This window comes from Bubalus kerabau, chromosome 9, assembly GCF_029407905.1.
Source record: "Bubalus kerabau isolate K-KA32 ecotype Philippines breed swamp buffalo chromosome 9, PCC_UOA_SB_1v2, whole genome shotgun sequence".
In the NCBI taxonomy this organism is placed as follows: domain Eukaryota; kingdom Metazoa; phylum Chordata; class Mammalia; order Artiodactyla; family Bovidae; genus Bubalus; species Bubalus kerabau.
In genome coordinates, this window is record NC_073632.1 from 78,725,579 (window position 1) to 78,743,854 (window position 18,276).

General features: G+C 39.2%; 1 protein-coding gene across 2 annotated transcripts; it reads left to right on the forward strand.

The window, feature by feature from the left end:
- The first annotated feature begins 4,412 nt into the window (after nt 1–4,412).
- On the forward strand, nt 4,413–6,924 carry LOC129619428 (trace amine-associated receptor 6-like). Of its 2 annotated transcripts, XM_055534671.1 has the most exons (3): nt 4,413–4,424; nt 5,781–6,169; nt 6,282–6,924. In XM_055534671.1, the coding sequence occupies exons 2-3, from the start codon at nt 5,784–5,786 to the stop codon at nt 6,922–6,924; spliced, it is 1,029 nt and encodes a 342-aa protein (XP_055390646.1). In that variant the 5' UTR covers nt 4,413–4,424; nt 5,781–5,783. The 2 variants fall into 2 exon arrangements, with proteins under 2 accessions (XP_055390646.1, XP_055390647.1); XM_055534672.1 differs by lacking the exon at nt 4,413–4,424 and having other exon boundaries at nt 5,778–6,169.
- Nucleotides 6,925–18,276: the final 11,352 nt, after the last annotated feature.

Here is an 18,276-nt window from a genome sequence, read left to right on the forward strand (position 1 = left end):
GAGACACGAGAGATGCAGGTTCGATCCCTGGGTTAGGAAGCTCCCCTGGAGTAAGGACTGACAACCCAGTCAGGTATTCTGGAAAATTTCATGAACAGAGGAACCTGCCAGCCTACATTCCATGGGACCGCAAAGAGTGAGATGTGGCTGAGTGTTCACACACACACACACACACAAGCACACACACACACACACACACAGCCAGTATTCACATCCAGGGAGTCAGAAATTAAGTGAAATAACCAGTAAGTAAATTTTCTCCCCCATTGTGGCCCAGCCACTGCCATCAAGTTTCTGGGAGCAATATGAAAACAAGCTTTGTACTAATTATTTCAAAGGAAAAATTCTGTCATCATAAAGGAAAGGTTAGACAAAATTCTTTGGAGATATGGGGACACTGGTGGGAATAATTGATTTCCTGTAACATATCATTTAACCTAGACTTCTTCATTATATATTTTCCTGTATAAGGTTTCCCCCTCTAAGGGTGAAGGGAGGATCATTTAGATAAATTACATCTTAATTTCTATAGCAGGATTGGTCTGCACAGCAAGCAAATACAAACAATCTTGTTGTTTCTATTAATAACTATTTGGTTCCTTTGAGCCTCTTCTCCACAGCAAGACTTCTACTTTCAAAACATTTCAAGGCACCTGAGTGTTATGAATTTGCAAATTGCATACAATTTTTTCATGGATATCATATATTATTATGATAAGGAATGATTATATTTGCAAATCGTGTGCTCCTTTAATAGCTCATATATTAACAGTACCTAATAATTTTATTTTTTATTTTATTTTATTTGACTGTACCGGGTCTTAGTTGCAGCATGTGGGATCTAATTCCCCAACCAGGAACTGAAAGCAGGCTCCCTGAATTGGGAATGGAGAGTCTTAGCCACTGGACAACTAGGGAAGTCCCAGCAGTACCTTGGTAACGTGTGTCTTCATTTTTTTCATGAATGAAAAGCAAGAACAATAGAGGTTGTAAATGTATATCTACATAGCCCCTGCCTTCTTAGGAACCACTTTGTTCATTTGTCTGTTACACTGCTTTCTGCTTTCTGATGATCTGTTTGGTATATTGTGTCCCCCTCTCTCCCCAGATGTGCGCTCCTCAGAGGAAGATAACCAGCTCTTCCTATGAATACCTCTTAGATGGACCTCCCAGTGTATGTGGAATATAGGAGAGAGTCAAACACTAGAGTAGCAAATAGCATAGATTCCTCTAATAAGTTTTGCCGAGTAGCAAAAACAATGTAGAAAGACTCAGCACAACTCTTTTCATAGTCGATGTTAGATATTGCTTTTTATTTTTTTTTGCTTTTTATTTATTTTTTTAAATATATGTAGTTGATTTTTCCGATATCTGCTTTTATTGGAAGAGATTTCACTGTCTCAGAAGTTTGGAATTGACTAGAGGCTGCCCTGGTTTATTTTTAGGGTTATTCTATGCAAAAATACAACCTTTGTTATTAAAAAGACTAATGTCTCAGGATGGTAGTTCTTAGAAACTTGGGTTTCAGAAATAAGAAAATTTGTAAAAAAAAAAAAAAAATTCAAGGAACCAACAGATAGTTGCCAAAAAAACTTTGACAACTCAGGACATCATAGACAGCAGCAGCAACAGTAGCAGGGACAGCTTTATGTTTCGGCTGAATTTCACAGAAGAAAGGAGAAGGCAATGGCACCCAACTCCAGTACTCTTGCCTGGAAAATCCCATGGACAGAGGAGCCTTGTAGGCTGCAGTCCATGGGGTCGCTAGGAGTCAGACACGACTGAGCAACTTCACTTTCACTTTTCACATTCATGCATTGGAGAAGGAAATGGCAACCCACTCCAATATCCTTGCCTGGAGAATCCCAGGGACGGCGGAGCCTAGTGGGCTGACATTTATGGGGTTGTACAGAGTCGGAGACGACTGAGGTGACTTAGCTGCAGTAGCAGCGCAGAAGAAAAGTATGTTTTAATATCAATATATAAGAAATAGATTATTTAAGAATAAAGGGCAGTTCTGTAAATTGAACAAACAATATGAAACACGCATCTTATTGGTCTCATTCTCCTCTGACCCCCAGACTGGCACTGACCCCAGACTGGCATTTCAGCATAACTGAATTAAGATTGAAAGACATTACAAACAATAAATTTTGAGATTTAACTTTACAAACATGTTTCTTCTGTGTCAGTTCTGTGCACCTTTTAGGAACCTGGTCTTCATCTGAGGTCTCTACTCTTTCACAGCAGAGCAATGAGGGGACATCCTTTGCATTCTTTCTCATGGTGGTGGAGCATTCACCCTCCAACCTCCCAGAAACCCCCAAAGGTCATCAGATTGTACCAGTCTTGCCTCTCTCCAATATTGTCAATATGGGCACAGGGCCCTTCTTCCTTTTTGCATCTTAATGTTAATTCTGAGCACTCCATCATTCTCTCCACAACTATAATACATATATTTATACATAAACATATATGTATATAAAACATTTAAAGTTGTGAACACTTGCTCTGTTAAATACTGAATCATGTGCTTTAGCAATACTAACCCTAATAATCATCGTACTAACTCTTTGTTGAAGGTAAAATTATTGGCCCCATTTCACAGCTGAAAATACTGAGGCCTGGGCCAGTTATGAAGTTGGGGGAAGCCTGAATTCAATCCTAGGACAACTGGATCCAGAGTCTGTGCTCTTGACCATGCACTAATCTGCCTCACAGTTTCTAGAAATTCTCTCCTTCTAGAATATCACCTCCACCCTGCCTCTGTCCTTACTTAGGACTTGTAATTTACTAGATACAATCTTTTATCTGAACCCCCTAGGACTTGTAGAAATCAGACTCTTTTACTTTTTCATTTAAAAGGCCTATCCATTAAATATTTGGAATATACCCGTGGAGAGTGTGAAGCACTTGTCATCAATGCATTATTTCCACATCAATACTCCGATAGTCAAAACAATATTAATGTTTCTGCATGAATATTCAGATAGACTGATAAGAAATTAACACTAGAAATAGCCTCATGTAAGTGTTTGTCAACAAATTAATTAGAAACAAACTTCAATGTTATAGATTTTAGAATTTTAGAATATGGACCTGTACTTGAAATCCCTCCAATTTGGGTATCTAATCACTGACACCAGTCTTTCCAGCTCACTTGCTCTAGGAAGCCAACTGCATTCTAGCCTTCACCTCTTGCTTACAGGCATTCATCACTTACCCACCATCATTCTACTCAGTCCTTAGAAGTGAAGTTATAAACTGGAAGGAAAGAACCTGCACTTGTTTTATTATTTTTACTAATGGTTATTATATCTCTAACTCTACTATGCTATACTAACCTGTATTATTCTATATTATTGGTAATGTAATTAATATAGTAATTAATTGGACTTAAGCATAAGTTAAGTCTTTTCCTACCTTACTTGTATTCAGACAGCTCTTTATGGTGGGTATTACTACTCCCAAATCAGAGCTGAGCAATCTGATGCCAGGAGAGTTCAGGTAAGCTGTCCAAGATTACATATCCAGGATTTACCCTTGGTACTTTCTGATTCAAGCCTCTGTACAATCATTCTCCAGGGACATTGTCTTCCCAGCTTAGAAGGTGGGCTCCCCCTATAGCTTATACCAAACTCGTGTATTGTAGCTCATCACTTTTTCAGAAATGGCATAAAGAGTAGAAATCAAACTCAATGACAGTTGGCAGAATAACAAAAGATCTCTTCAAAATAATAGTGCAGTTGATAATAAAGCTCGCTGAAGTACCAGCAGCTCTACTCACTTATCTCATTCCAAACAGCTGTCCTTTCCAGCTCAGTTCCTCATCACCTCTCTGACCTTGGCTGACTTTTTGGTGGGTGGTGGTTCTGACACTCAGCACAGTGAGGAGAATGAAAGGAGACCCTGGTGGTCCAATGGTTAATACTCCATGCTTCCAGTGCCAGGACATGGAAGCAACATCACTGTCTATCTATAGATGAATGGATAAGGAAGATGTGGTGCATATACACAAATTCGCTCATTTCACATGCTATCAAGGTAAAGCTCAAAATCCTTCAAGCTAGGCTTCAACGGTACATGAATCAAAAACTTACAGATGTACAAGCTGGATTTAAAATTTTCTGTACCTTCCACACAATTTTGTTTTGAACCTAAAACTCCTCTAAAAATATTTTGTTTAAAATGAACATAATTATATCTACAGTCTGACAACAGACACTCTCATTATTTGCAACTTGCCTTCAAAGCTATGAAATCCAGCTTTTGAGTGAATTGTGTTGATTTTCCTCCTTTGGTACTTTGCTACAATTTCTTCCTTGCCAACCATTCTAATGAAAATCATCCAGGAGAGTGTCTTACTTTCCCAGGGCCGCCATACAAACAACCACAACCTTGCCAGCACTATTCTCTCCAGAAATGTATTCTCTCACAATCCTGTAACCAAAGTCTGAAATCAAGGGATTGACAGGCCATACTCCCCTCCCACAGCTCTGGGGAGAGTCATTCTCTACCTCTTCCAGCTTCTGATCCTCCAAGCATTCCTTGGTTTCTGGTGGCATCATTCCATTCTCTGCCTCCATTTTCACAGGGCCATCTTCTCTCCTCTCCCTGTTTCTCAAGTTCTGTTCCTTATAAGGACACTGCTCTTGGATTTAATGCCCTTCTTCGTAGTACAGGGTGATCTCTTTATTAAATTTGTGAAGGCCTCTTTTCCAAAGAAGATCTGATTTGGGGGGTTAGAACAAGGACATATCTTTGGCAAAGGTTGGGGCAGGGATAGCATGGAACCCACTGCAGAGGGGAATGGGAAGTCTTCTGTTTGTGAGTATCTCACAGAGGCAGGACTTGGGGGGTTTACACCCATTTCTGACATGGATGGAGAGACATTGCAATCTGCTTCCGGTGACAATACCCTAAGAACACAATGATCTTCTCTCTACCAGCGCTAACTATAACAGAAGTTCAGAAAGCAAGGCATGTCTAAATGCAACGAATGGAGCTTTCAGTGCTTTCATTGCAAGTTGCTCGCAGTGTGTGCTCCTTTTTCTGTTTGTTGGTGTCCAGTGAAGATGCAAAGCTGATTCTTAACCGGAGAAAAAAGCCAAGTATTTGCTGTCACTGCTCATACCCTCTTTTATCTTTGTAATAAAAATGCAAGAAAGTGTCCACAACAGAAGTGAAAATAGGGGAATATTTGAAGTCTAAGAAGAAAAAAAAGTCTTTGGCTTTTTTTTTTTGTAGAAATGTAATGAGTAACGTAACTTAATGCGAGGAGTCATTTTGTAGAATAACCGTCTTAATAATCACTCTTGAAAACAATCTTCCAATTTCACACATTGCTCTACAGGGGTTCCATCTGGGGATATTCCTATAGATGGCATTTATTTATCTGGAAGGAATGTGTGCTTTAGGCAGTAATGCAGATAAACCTAACAGGAGATGATGCTTTCCGTCTACAATTACTTCTCATATCACACCCTGTTGAAAAGAGGAACTCTGGAGGTAAAGCGTCTAAAAATATTTAGGACTTTACCAAATCAAGGAAACTAAGCATTAGTCAAAACTAACTCCTAGTGATCTTGGCCAATGTAATTTTTTGTATTTTATTTTGCTATTGAACACAATTGAGATTTATAGTAAAAAAAAAGGAAAATTGAAAAACAATAGTACTAATATGTGATAATTTCCTCAGGCATCCTACTGTATGTTTTTCCCTCAGAAACATTGAAAGTCTGTGGAAATCGAGGACAGAATTCTTTGAGTGTAAAGGGCAGATCATGAGCAACTCGTCCCCCACTGCAGCTGTGCAGCTCTGCTATGAGCACCTGAATGGATCCTGTGTGAAAAGCCCCTACTCACCAGCATCCCGCGTGATTCTGTACATGGTGTATGGCTTTGGGGCTGTCCTGGCTGTGTTTGGAAACCTCCTGGTGATGACTGCCATCCTTCATTTCAAGCAGCTGCACTCACCAACCAATTGTCTCATCGCCTCTCTGGCCTGTGCAGACTTTCTGGTGGGAGTGACTGTGATGCCCTTCAGCATGGTCAAGTCTGTGGAGAGCTGCTGGTACTTTGAGCGAACTTTCTGCACTTTTCACACATGCTTTGATATAGCATTTTGTTACTCTTCTCTCTTCCACTTGTGCTTCATCTCCATTGACAGGTACATTGCTGTTACTGACCCTCTAGTCTATCCCACCAAGTTCACGGACATGCTTTGATACAGCATTTTGTTACTCTTCTCTCTTCCACCTGTCCTTCATCTCCATCGACAGGTACATTGCTGTTACTGACTCTCTGGTCTATCCCACCAAGTTCACGGTGTCTGTATCATGCATATGCATCAGCATCTCCTGGATCCTACCCATTACTTACAGTGGCGCCGTGTTCTACACAGGTGCCAATGAGAATGGGCTAGAGGAATTGTCTAGTGCCCTCAACTGTGCAGGAGGTTGCCAGACCGTTGTAAATCAAAACTGGGTATTGATAGATTTTCTGTCCTTCTTTATACCTACCCTTGTCATGATCATTCTCTACAGTAATATTTTTCTTGTGGCCAGACAACAGGCTAAAAAGATTGAAAATACTGGTAGCAAAACAGAGTCCTCATCAGACAGTTACAGATCCAGAGTAGCCAAGAGAGAGAGAAAAGCAGCTAAAACCCTGGGTATCACGGTCATAGCATTCATGATTTCGTGGTTACCGTACAGTATTGACTCATTAATTGATGCCTTTATGGGCTTCATAACCCCAGCCTATATTTATGAGATTTGCTGTTGGTGTGCTTATTACAACTCAGCCATGAACCCCTTGATCTATGCTTTATTTTACCTGTGGTTTAGGAAAGCCATCAAAGTCATTGTGAGTGGTCGGGTTTTCAAGAATAGTTCAGCAAGCATGAATTTGTCCTCTGAATAAATGTAAGCCATTGGATTGAGGAAGTAGAAGATATCTTTACATTTTCCAAATGAAATGAATTTTTAAAAATCAAATAAGACTGTTACTGAAGAGAAAGCAAATTGCTTTTCCAATTTAATTGGATAAGTCAATATGTTTCAGTCTTTCTAGGATACTCACTTCCTGTTGCTTCTTCAAAATATTTATTTGACTCATAAATGTTAAATCCCTATATGTTATCTAGTGGAGCTCACTCTGGTCCCCAATAATGTAGAATAGTATAGGTTAGTATAGCATATTACAGTTAGAGATATAATAACCACTAGCAAAAACAATAAAACAAGTACAGGATCTTTCCTTCCAGTTTATAACTTCACTTCTAGGACTGAGTAGAATGATGGTGCTGACACTGAAGGTGAGTGAGTAATGAATGCCTGCAAGCAAGAGGTGAAAGGTGGAATGTAGTTGACACATTCCTCCTTCTGTTTTCTTTTTATTCCATTGACTCTTCCCTTTGTAACCTGAAAATGTCTTTTTCTTGATTTCTTTTCCTTACAAAGACTTTCACTCACTTCCAACTTGTCAAAAACTTCTCTATGATGACTTTCACTGGGCTATTGTGGGTTTTTTTTTCAATATAACTTATCAAATTGGCCAATATTAAAGAAGAGTTCATCAAACATAAAAATTAATATCTAAATAATCATAAATTTCATATTGATAATTTGAAAAATTTGAAATTAATTTGGTGACATATTGGGAGTTTTCCAATAACTATGACATGAAATGCAGTGCTTGAAAGTGACTTATTAAATTGGGGAAGAGAAATGGTACCTCAGTTTCAGTAGCATCACCTTTATTCTTTACCTTCTTGCTGATGTGAACATCCTTGAGCATCTGATAGAAATATATTTCTTAACTAATGGTTGACACAGTGGTCATATTTTCTAGTTTCCTAAAATCTGAGTACCACCCTGTTCTGTCAGTTACTTATTTCTCTCTTCAGGCCTTGATTACCTGTCCTGCCTTTTCTAACAAGCTTACCTTTCCTTAGCTTTCAAAAGTTTCCTTGTTCCATGTTCCCTGTTAATGCCGTGTATTCCTTGTCTTTCTCTGGACTCAGTTTACTTTCACTGTGAGCAGCTTTTTTCTTGAACTCTGGTATTTCTGGACGTCCTAAAGGCCTCTAGCCCCACACATCAGACATCTCAAATTCAATGCGATGCTCGTATTTTACATTTAGTAGGATATTTTGTAACTGTGGGAAAAACTACAAACAAATGGTGAAATTACTGTAATAGTAGTTATCATTTTATGTAATAGCTTTCTTATTCCGTGAGGTTTTTTGTTTTAACTTCCAGTGTTGACAGAGGGCAATTTCCGGTCATTTATTTCCTATAAACTCTTTCGAGTTTGTACATTGTCCATGATAAAGACACTGTCACTTATGTTATTAGGAAAAATGGATAATTTAGAAATGTTGATGTGGTATAAAATTTCTTGAAAAAGTCTTAAGCATTTTGCCTCATGTATTTCACAAAACTAAAACTGTTTTCTTCCAGATGTTAGAAGGCTAGAAGATGGCATAGTTTTTATAGTTTGGATTGGTGGACTCAGAACAGAAAATATGCCCTACATTTTTAAACTTCAAAAAAAAATAGAGCCATGACAAAGAAAAAAAGACAAACTTAGAAGCCATTGGTGGCACACATGATGAAGAAAGTGTTAGTAACTTGAAAATGTAAAAGCTTGGATTTCTCTGGTGGTCCAGTGGTTAAGACTCCATGCTTCCAATGTAGGGGATCAATTTCTGGCCTGGGAAGTTAAAAAAAATGTAAAAGCCTTTTACAAAACTGACAGAGAGACAAACATCCCACTAAACAAATAAATATGTAATTTTACAGAGATGTGGCTAATGAATACATTAAAAGGTCAAGTGTGAAAATAATCAAATAATGCTAAAAAATGTAATAGAGTTTCAGATTGCAAAATGGCAAACTTTATATGACTCAATAATATCTATTAATAATTAGAGTGTGGGAAATGAGCACTCTCATGAGAACTGAGCATGCTTATATACATTTAAGGGAAATATAATTTAGTATTTTCTTTCTGAGAAGGATTAAGATATTTATGTAAAATTTCAAATTTTGTATGTCACTTGACTCTATAATTCTGTTCCTGGCAAGTAATCCTAAGAAAAGAGTCAGGCAAGTAACCAAACATGATAAGGATATTCATTGTATACCTCTCAATTACTAACTGGAGAAAAATGTAGATCAGTGTGGGATAAATTAAGTAAATATGCAATTAAGTAAATTAAGTAAAAATTCTATTCCATCTATGCAATAGAATGTTACAAAGCCAATAAAAAGCACTAATAAGTTCTGTATCAGTTCATATAAAAAGGCAACCACAATTTATTTTTTGACTCAAAACAAAACCAGAAAACTGTAACCCAGATTATAAAACAGCATATGCAATATGCCCCCATATATATTTTATATATACCTCTATATGCTTGTACAAGGTTTAACTTTATATATAATGGACAGTGTGTGTGTACAGGGGATCTAATTTATAATTTATCTCTATAGTTTTAATATTTGTGATGAAATAAATACATGAAAATCGATATTACCGTACACTTCTCTATTCTTATCAATGCATTTGGGTTGGGTTTATGTGTTTATTTCTTTCATTTTAGGTGACTGTCTTTTCAGTATGAATCTCTGATATACTATCTTCTTACTGAATGAAATTAAATAGTAGCTGCATGGGAAGAGTTAAGAGATCATATTTTAAAGTGATGTAAATATTTTAGCAGTTATATCTCCATGTTGTTAAAGTGCTTAAAACATTTTTTTTGTAGCAGTACTTTAAGATCCTACAACTCTTCCTATTTAACATTAATCAGAAGCTGTATTCAAAAGCTGTGGATGCTACCAAGAGTCATTCTTCTAACTTCTATTTGTGTTTCGCTTCTGCGCTATGTCAATTCTTGAAAAGTGATAAACAGTAATAGTAGATGTGTTGGCTATAAGATGGGGGAGATCTCATCTTCTAATACAGGAAGGCAGAGTCTCTAGAGAATCATTGCACAGGAGTTTGAATCAGAAAGTGCTGAGGACAAATCCTGGCTTTGTGACCTTGGACAACTTCCATAACCTCTTCCAGCTGCAGATTTATCACCCCTAATATGGGAATAATATTACCTCCATATAGAGCTGTATGAGTTAGATAAGGTGGGAAAAGGACTCAACTTATAGTTGGAGCTGAGTTACTATATAGTAACCAATAACATAGTATGGTAAAGTACTTGATAGATAATCATTAACAAAATAAAACAAGTGCAGAATCTTTTCTTCCAACTTCAACTTTTAAGGAATGATTAGAATGATGGTTGCTGATATTTAAGGTGGGTGAGGAAGCAAATGATGAAAGTAAAGTGAGAGGAAGTGAGAGGTAAAGTGACTAGTAGCTGGCTTTCTAGAGCTAGTGAGACTGAAAGGCAGGTGTCAGGAATCATATACCCAAATTGGAGAGATTTCAGGTTTTGGCACAAGTCCACATCCTGAAATTCCAAAAGCAAAAATATTGGAAGTTAGTGTCTGATTAATTTGGTGACAAACACTGACATGAAGTTATTTCTAATGTTTATTTCTGACCAGCCCTTCTGATGGTTCATGCTTTGGTGCAGAGATAATAGCATTGATGACAAATGCTTCACATACTTCACTGCTGCTGCTGCTGCTGCTGCTGCTGCTGCTAAGTTGCTTCAGTCATATCCGACTCTGTGCGAACCCATAGATGGCAGCCCACCAGGCTCCCCCATCCCTGGGATTCTCCAGGCAAGAACACTGGAGTAGGCTGCCATTTCCACATTCAAAATTTTTAACAGATGTGCCTTTTTCAATTAAAAAGAAATTCCAATTACCAGAAGTCCCAAGGGTTTCAGATAAGATTGTAGCTTGTAGATTACAAGTCCTAGGTCACAACTGCGGTAGGGTGCTGGTGATATCCTGAAAGGAAAGGATTTTATGGAGGCAGCTTTAGCATGTGGACAGAACACAGAGTCCACTCAGTCTGCCTAAGACTGTCTACAGACTCTCCCCAACTTTGTAACCTCCTAGGCCTTAGTATTCTCAGCTGTGAAATGGGGATAATAATACTAGCTTCATTGGAGGCTTACTGTGATGACTATTGAGGTAAACATTTTTAAAGCACATGGTATAGTACTTAATATAGCAAGTGTTTATGTTTTAAATATAATAAATACTGAGAGTAGAACTAGAGAGAATGACAGAGTTCTGGGTATTAAAATTAAGGAGCAAAAATAGAAAGAAGGATGTGTTGACAGTATTGGAGAGAGGCAAGACTGGTACAGTGTAATGACCTTGGGGGGCTTGGGGAGGATGGAGGGCGAATGCTCCACAACCATGAGGAATACAGAGGATGCCACTTCATTTGCTCTGACACCAGAGAGCAGAGTCCTCAGGTGAAGACCAGGTTCCTAAAAGTTACAGAGAACCTGCATAGAAGGAAATATGTTTGTAAAGTTATATCTCGGTATTTACTCTTTGTAATACTGTCTTTTAATCTTGATTCAGTTATGTTGAAAGGCCAGTCTGGGAATCAGTGCTGAACTAAGGCAAACTTTTCATCGGTCAGAAGGCAAAAATGAGGAAAAAAAAAAAAGAACAATGAGGCACGTGTCTCATAATGGAAAATTTATTCGATTTACAAGATTGTTGTTTCTTCTTAGATTATGTTGTTCCTAATTTTTGGTATTAAAACATTTTTATAAAATTATGGGAAAGGGAATGAACATTGTTTCCACTGTTATTATTGCTATTTATCTTTATTTGGCAAGTTAAAAATGGGTAATTATCTATTGCTTCCCCTAATTTTTATCAATTTTTTAATTTCTGAAGCCCAAGTTTCCAGGAACCAGTTTCCTAACATTAGTATTTTTAATAGCAAAGGTGGTGTTTCCAGCAGGTAAACCTTTTATTATGCACTTCAGACAAACCAGGGCAACACTGGTCAATTCCAAACATTACACTCAGTGAAGTAACAATGAGTGGTAATAAACTTGACATGCTCCAAGGGAAGGAGAAGTCCAAGAAACCAGCTGCATAGAAGAGGCAATGTGAAACATCTACTATAAAAAGGGAAAAATTGTCCTGCATTTTTCCACTTTTTTTTTTTTTTGCTACAACTCTGAAGCCTCTTGATGAAAGTGAAAGAAGAAAGTGAAAAAGTTGGCTTAAAGCTCAACATTCAGAAAACTAAGATCATGGCATCCAGTCCCATCACTTCATGGCAAATAGATGGGGAAACAGTGGCTGAATTTATTTTTCTGGGCTCCAAAATCACTGCAGATGGTGACTGCAGCCATGGAATTAAAAGACGCTTGCTCTTTGGAAGGAAAGTTATGACCAACCTAGACAGCATTTTAAAAAGCAGACATTACTTTGCCAACAAAGGTCTGTCTAGTTAAGGCTATGGTTTTTCCAGTAGTCATATATGGATGTGAGAGTTGGACTGTAAAGAAAGCTGAGTGCAGAAGAATTGATGCTTTTGAACTGTGGTGTTGGAGAAGACTCTTGAGAGTCCCTTGGACTGCAAGGAGATCCAACTAGTCCATTCTAAAGGAGATCAGTCCTGGGTGTTCATTGGAAGGACTGATGTTGAAGCTGAAACTCCAATACTTTGGCCACCTCATGCAAAGAGTTGACTCATTTGAAAAGACCCTGATGCTGGGAGGGATTGGGGGCAGGATGAGATGGTTGGATGGCATCACCGACACAATGGACATGGGTTTGGGTGGACTCCGGGAGTTGGTAATGGCCAGGGAGGCCTGGTGTGCTGGGGTTCAAGGGGTCGCAAAGAGTCGGACATGACTAAGTGACTGAACTGAAGTATATTACAGGAATCTAGGTTCTTTTAGGTTAGTCCCTAAAGAGAACTCATGTCATGTTGAGAGGAGATGTAAATTGGAGGCTCTAAGCAACCTAGATGTCCATCAGCAGACAAATGGATAAGAGACTGTGGTACATATGCACAATGGAGTATTACTCAGCCATTAAAAATAATACATTTGAATCAGTTCTAATGAGGTGGATGAAACTGAGCCTATTATACAGAGTGAAGTAAGCCAGAAAGAAAAACACCAATACAGTATACTAACGCATATATATGGAATTTAGAAAGATGGTAACAATAACCCTGTATGTGAGACAGCAAAAGAGACACAGATGTATATAACAGTCTTTTGGACTCAGTGGGAGAGGGAGAGAGTGGGATGATTTGGGAGAATGGCATTGAAACATGTATAATATCATATATGAAATGAATTGCCAGTCCAGGTTCCATGCATGATACAGGATGCTTGGGGCTGGTGCACTGGGATGACCCAGAGGGATGGTATGGGGAGGGAGGTGGGAGGGGGGTTCAGGATGGGGAACACATGTATACCCATGGTGGATTTATGTTGATATATGGCAAAACCAATACAATAGTGTAAAGTAATTAACCTCCGATTAAAATAAATAAATTTATATTAAAAAATAAATTGGAGGCACTTCCTAAGGCCTTCATAAGACCATCTTAAGTAAATGCATTTGCATCAGATAAAGATCAAGATTAGGCAGCAGTCACGTTTCTCAAGGGGTTAGAGAACACTAGGCAGCATTTGGAGTCAAACTTTGGTTGTCTTGCATCATCTACAGTTTTCAGTCTCAGTCTCATATCTACATTGGACATTTGTTTACAGGCTTTGAACTTCTCTAAGACATTCCTCAAATTAAAGTCTTTTAATAAATTCCCCAATGGCTAAGAATGTGAGGTATTCCTTAGTTATGATGAAAGTGGGAGAAAGATGCATTAATGATGCTCTGTGGTCTTTCCAGTGCCCAAACTCAGAAGCCTGCTAATGAGAAGGGGAGAGACATATTTTGTAATCTTGTCTCTTTGGATTAGAGTCAAGAGGTAACCAAACACAAAGCAGGGTCAGAGTGTTAAACTATAAATAAACAGCCCTTGGCATTGGCCACTTTGATCAATGTATCTAATTTATAGTCTAAGCAATTCTTCAAGTTGGTGCCTAACTGAATCAGTTCTTACCTAGATTCACCATACAGTCCATTTGTATTTAACAAGTATTTCTTAGAAATGTGTATAACTGCTTATAGAATATTTTGGAGGTGAGAAACAGTACAAAATTACATTCTCTCCTGTCACAGCCCAGTGTGCTCTAACATATCTTCCTTTTTATCCCTTCATTAGATTTCAGGCAGACCCCAGAGCTGTCCAGTCACTCTGAGTGTTAAAAATTTCCATTTTGATCTACACTAATTTAAAACCATAATCTCTATCAAATCGAGTATCTGCATTCTCACTAAACCCAGACTAGCCAAGCCTAAGTTTAAAACTCTGGATTTTAGGGAAACAGCATGTCTGATCATTTATTCCATATCCCGCCCTCCTTTTCTGCTCTATCCCATAGAGAGAAGAAGAGAGTAGAAGAAAAAGAGCACAATCATTCTGTGCCCAATTTGGTTCCTTGTAACCTTCATTTTGGAGAAGGCAATGGCACCCCACTCCAGTACTCTTGCCTGGAAAATCCCATGGACGGAGCAGCCTGGTAGGCTGCAGTCCATGGGGTCACTAAGAGTCGGACACGACTGAGCAACTTCCCTTTCACTTTTCACATTCATGCATTGGAGAAGGAAATGGCAACCCACTCCAGTGTTCTTGCCTGGAGAACCCCAAGGACGAGGGACCCTGGTGGGCTTCCGTCTATGGGGTCGCACAGAGTTGGACATGACTGAGGCAACTTAGCAGCAGCAGCAGCAGCAACCTTCATTTAGTGGTCACAACCTCTGTGTATGAGCCTTCTAACAGCACCCCACTCCTGCATCGCATATCTGGGGGCTGCAGGCATCCCTGCAGGAGGCATTCCCACCCCAGGTCCCTCGCCCTTGTGATCAGTGCTGGTTTGGCCTTTCTCAGCATCCTCCTCAAGTCCTGCGGGATGTGTCACAGTTGCCTGGCACACCCTGAAGTGGGAGGGCTGAGGAAGGGCCAAACCAGACTGGCTTCCACTGGTCTCCAGACCTCATGAAACTGATGCATCTCTGGCACCTGAATCATTAACAGTATGGCCTTCTGTCCCCACTGGCCCATTTCTCCTCCCAGCCATCTCTCTCCATTTCTACTTTCTTCTGCTTAACATGGCTTCCCAGGTGGTGCTAGTGGTAAAGAACCCACCTGCCAATGCAGGAGATGTAAGAGACTCAGGTTCAATCCCTGGGTGGGAAAGAATCCTTGGAGGAGGGCATGGCAACCCACTCCAATATTCTTGCCTGGAGAATCCCACGGACAGACGAGACTGGTGGGCTACAGTCTACAGGGTCGCAGAGAGTCAGACACAACTGAGGCGACTTAGCATGCATGCACTGCTTAACACAAACACAGAGCAGGTCAGCAAGCAATTGAAGAAGCAGATTTAAAGAGGCAATTAAGATTGAATCATCTTGCCAGTACCTTCTTCACTGGAGTAGTTTCCTGAACAAAGGACCCCAGAAGAAAAGTCTGCCTGGAGAGATTCTAAGGAGACGTCAAGAGAGGTCAGCTGGGTGGGGAGTTCACCCCACATTAGGGAACTGAACAGTGGGTGGATTCCCCCAAAAGAAGTTACATGTATACCTCATCACTGAGCCTACAGTTGGGCTTCTGCCACAATCAAGACATAGGTCATTAATACCATGACACTACAAGGCATGAGAATACAGCTTTCATCTCTTTATTAATACTCTTTTTATTCTTGTCCCATCCTGGAGGGGGGTTGGGGCTCCAAGCAGAAACTGGGAGTGAAAGGAAGAGGCTTAAGCCTGGATGGCACTGACTGGGGTAGGAAAGATAAGATTACTTAACTGGATGTGATTTTAAAGCTTTACTGTGAATTATAAAGACCTTATCATGACTTTATAAATATTGGAAATTGAATGGAAAATAGTAATACCTTCCCAGAATGTTCTTAAAATGTGGGGAAGTGAGAATCAGTAGAGTAGATTTGCCTGCTCTAGGAGATAAATGGTAAAGCTGTTTTATGTTTGAGATGCAGCAAGTTCAGACTGTCCCAAATCTAGTGACATCTTCGATGGGCCAGACTTCCTAATCAGACTAGAAGGAAGGATGAAGTTAATGACTAGAGTTCTGTTCTTTCATGCTTTTCCTGAATAATTTGAAAACTTCCTCCCATCATCTCATTATAGATTTTCAGAAATCTCATTTATTTCTTAGAAAGTGAATAATAATAATTAAACAATCACTCGGCACTTCTGAGTACATTCTTAATTTTCCCCTATTTAAGTTTTCATCATCAGAAGTAAATTTACTGTTGATGAAGTGCTCTTCAAAAAGTGACCATTTGATTTCTGGGTCAGTATTTAGGGCTGACATTTCAAAACGTGAAAAAATCCATCTGCTAAGACATGAGCAATGACTGGTCAGAAAGGAGGCTCTTTTGAGAGAGTTAATCTGTGGTGATGCCCACCTTTGCTTTCCATTGATCTTTCCTTGTTGGATCATGTCAAGGCTTGAGAGGTGTAGGAGGCTCAGGTCAGCAGATATTTACCAACCAGTAGTTAAGCATTTCATCATTTTCACAATGGAATGGTTGAATTGGTACATACCATCTGAAGATTAGCCTTGCCAAGATAAGTGAGCCGATAATTTACTTACTTCTGATATCCCAGTAAGATGCCCTAAAGTGTATCTCTGAAAGATAAAAATGAGATAGGGTCAAACAGATGGAAAACCCTAGGTACAGAAAATACAACCCACATTAAACACAGTGAAAGTTTATCAGAAGGGTAAGAGAAATATTCTTTCCATAGGACCTGGGAGAAATTCTTAATCCCAGAAAAAAGCAGTTGAAGAATGAGCACAAGAAAATAATAAAAATGATCCTAGAGAAAGTTTTCTCTGGGCTAAAGAATCTAAACTCCAAATGTAAATGCCTACCAACTACAAAGAGACAAAACAAAACAAAAAATAGAGACACTAAATATAAACAAATATAAAGAGAAGTTCTTAAAAGTTCCTAGGAACGAAGGCCACAGAGAACTAGTCTATGAAAATGGAATGAATACCATACTGGGACCAAGCTTCTCATCAGTACACTAGGTCCAAGAAGACAATGGAGTTATGTTTTTGAAGTTGCAAGATAATTTATTTTTGGAAATATAACTCTTGTGAAAATTGAAACTATAATTGAAATCCTATAAAATTTTTAAAAACTTTTTGGAATTGTTGCTGTTCAATTGCCAAGTCATGCCCGACTCTTCATGACCCCAGGGACTGGAGCACGCCAGGCTTCTCTGTCCCTCATCGTTTCCCAGAGTTTACCCAAGTTCATGTTCAAGCAATTGGTGATGCCATCCAACCATCTCATCTTCTGTCACCCTCTTCTCCTTTTGCCTCAAATAAGAAGTAATATATAATGGATAATTATATATAGTATACATTTCTATATACTAAAATATACAATATGGTGGCTCAAATGGTAAAGAATCTACCATCAATGCAGGAGACCCAGGTTCAATCCCTGGGTCAGGAATATCCCCTGGAGATGGAAATGGCTACCTACTCCTGTATTCTTGCCTGGAATTGCATGGGCAGAGGAGCCTGGTGGGTTACAGTCCTTGGGGTGGCGTAGAGTCAGACACAACTGACTAACATTTTCACTTTTCACAAAATAACAAATGTTTTATTATATTAAATTATAATTAATAAACATGATTATATAACATAAATTTATAAATAAAATTTGCATTAAAATAAAATAGAGCAAGAAACAGATGGTCATGGATCATTAGAACCAGGCCAGCCACATCTAAGGGAGTAGAGGTGAGGCAATTCTTAGAAAGGAGACCTTTTGCCAAGACTAGGGGGAGGAGGGGATGAAAGTAGATTTCTACACTTCTCAGCAAGGCCCAATCCAGCCAGACACCTCCTGGAGGGTGGCCAAGCCCCCTTCTGTGAATTCATGAGACTGGCTATCTTGCTCAAGTACTTAAGTTGTGACCTGCATCTAGAAAGGGATGGTTCAAACCAAACTTCAGTCAACAGATGAGATAAATAAACAAATTGTGCTCAGTTCACACAGTGAAATGCTGCTGCTGCTGCGAAGTCGCTTCAGTCGTGTCTGTGCGACCTCATAGACAGCAGCCCACCAGGCTCCCCCGTCTCTGGGATTCTCCAGGCAAGAATACTGGAGTGGGTTGTCATTTCCTTCTCCAATGCATGAATGTGAAAAGTGAAAGTGAAGTCGCTCAGTCGTGTCCGACTCTTAGCGACCCCATG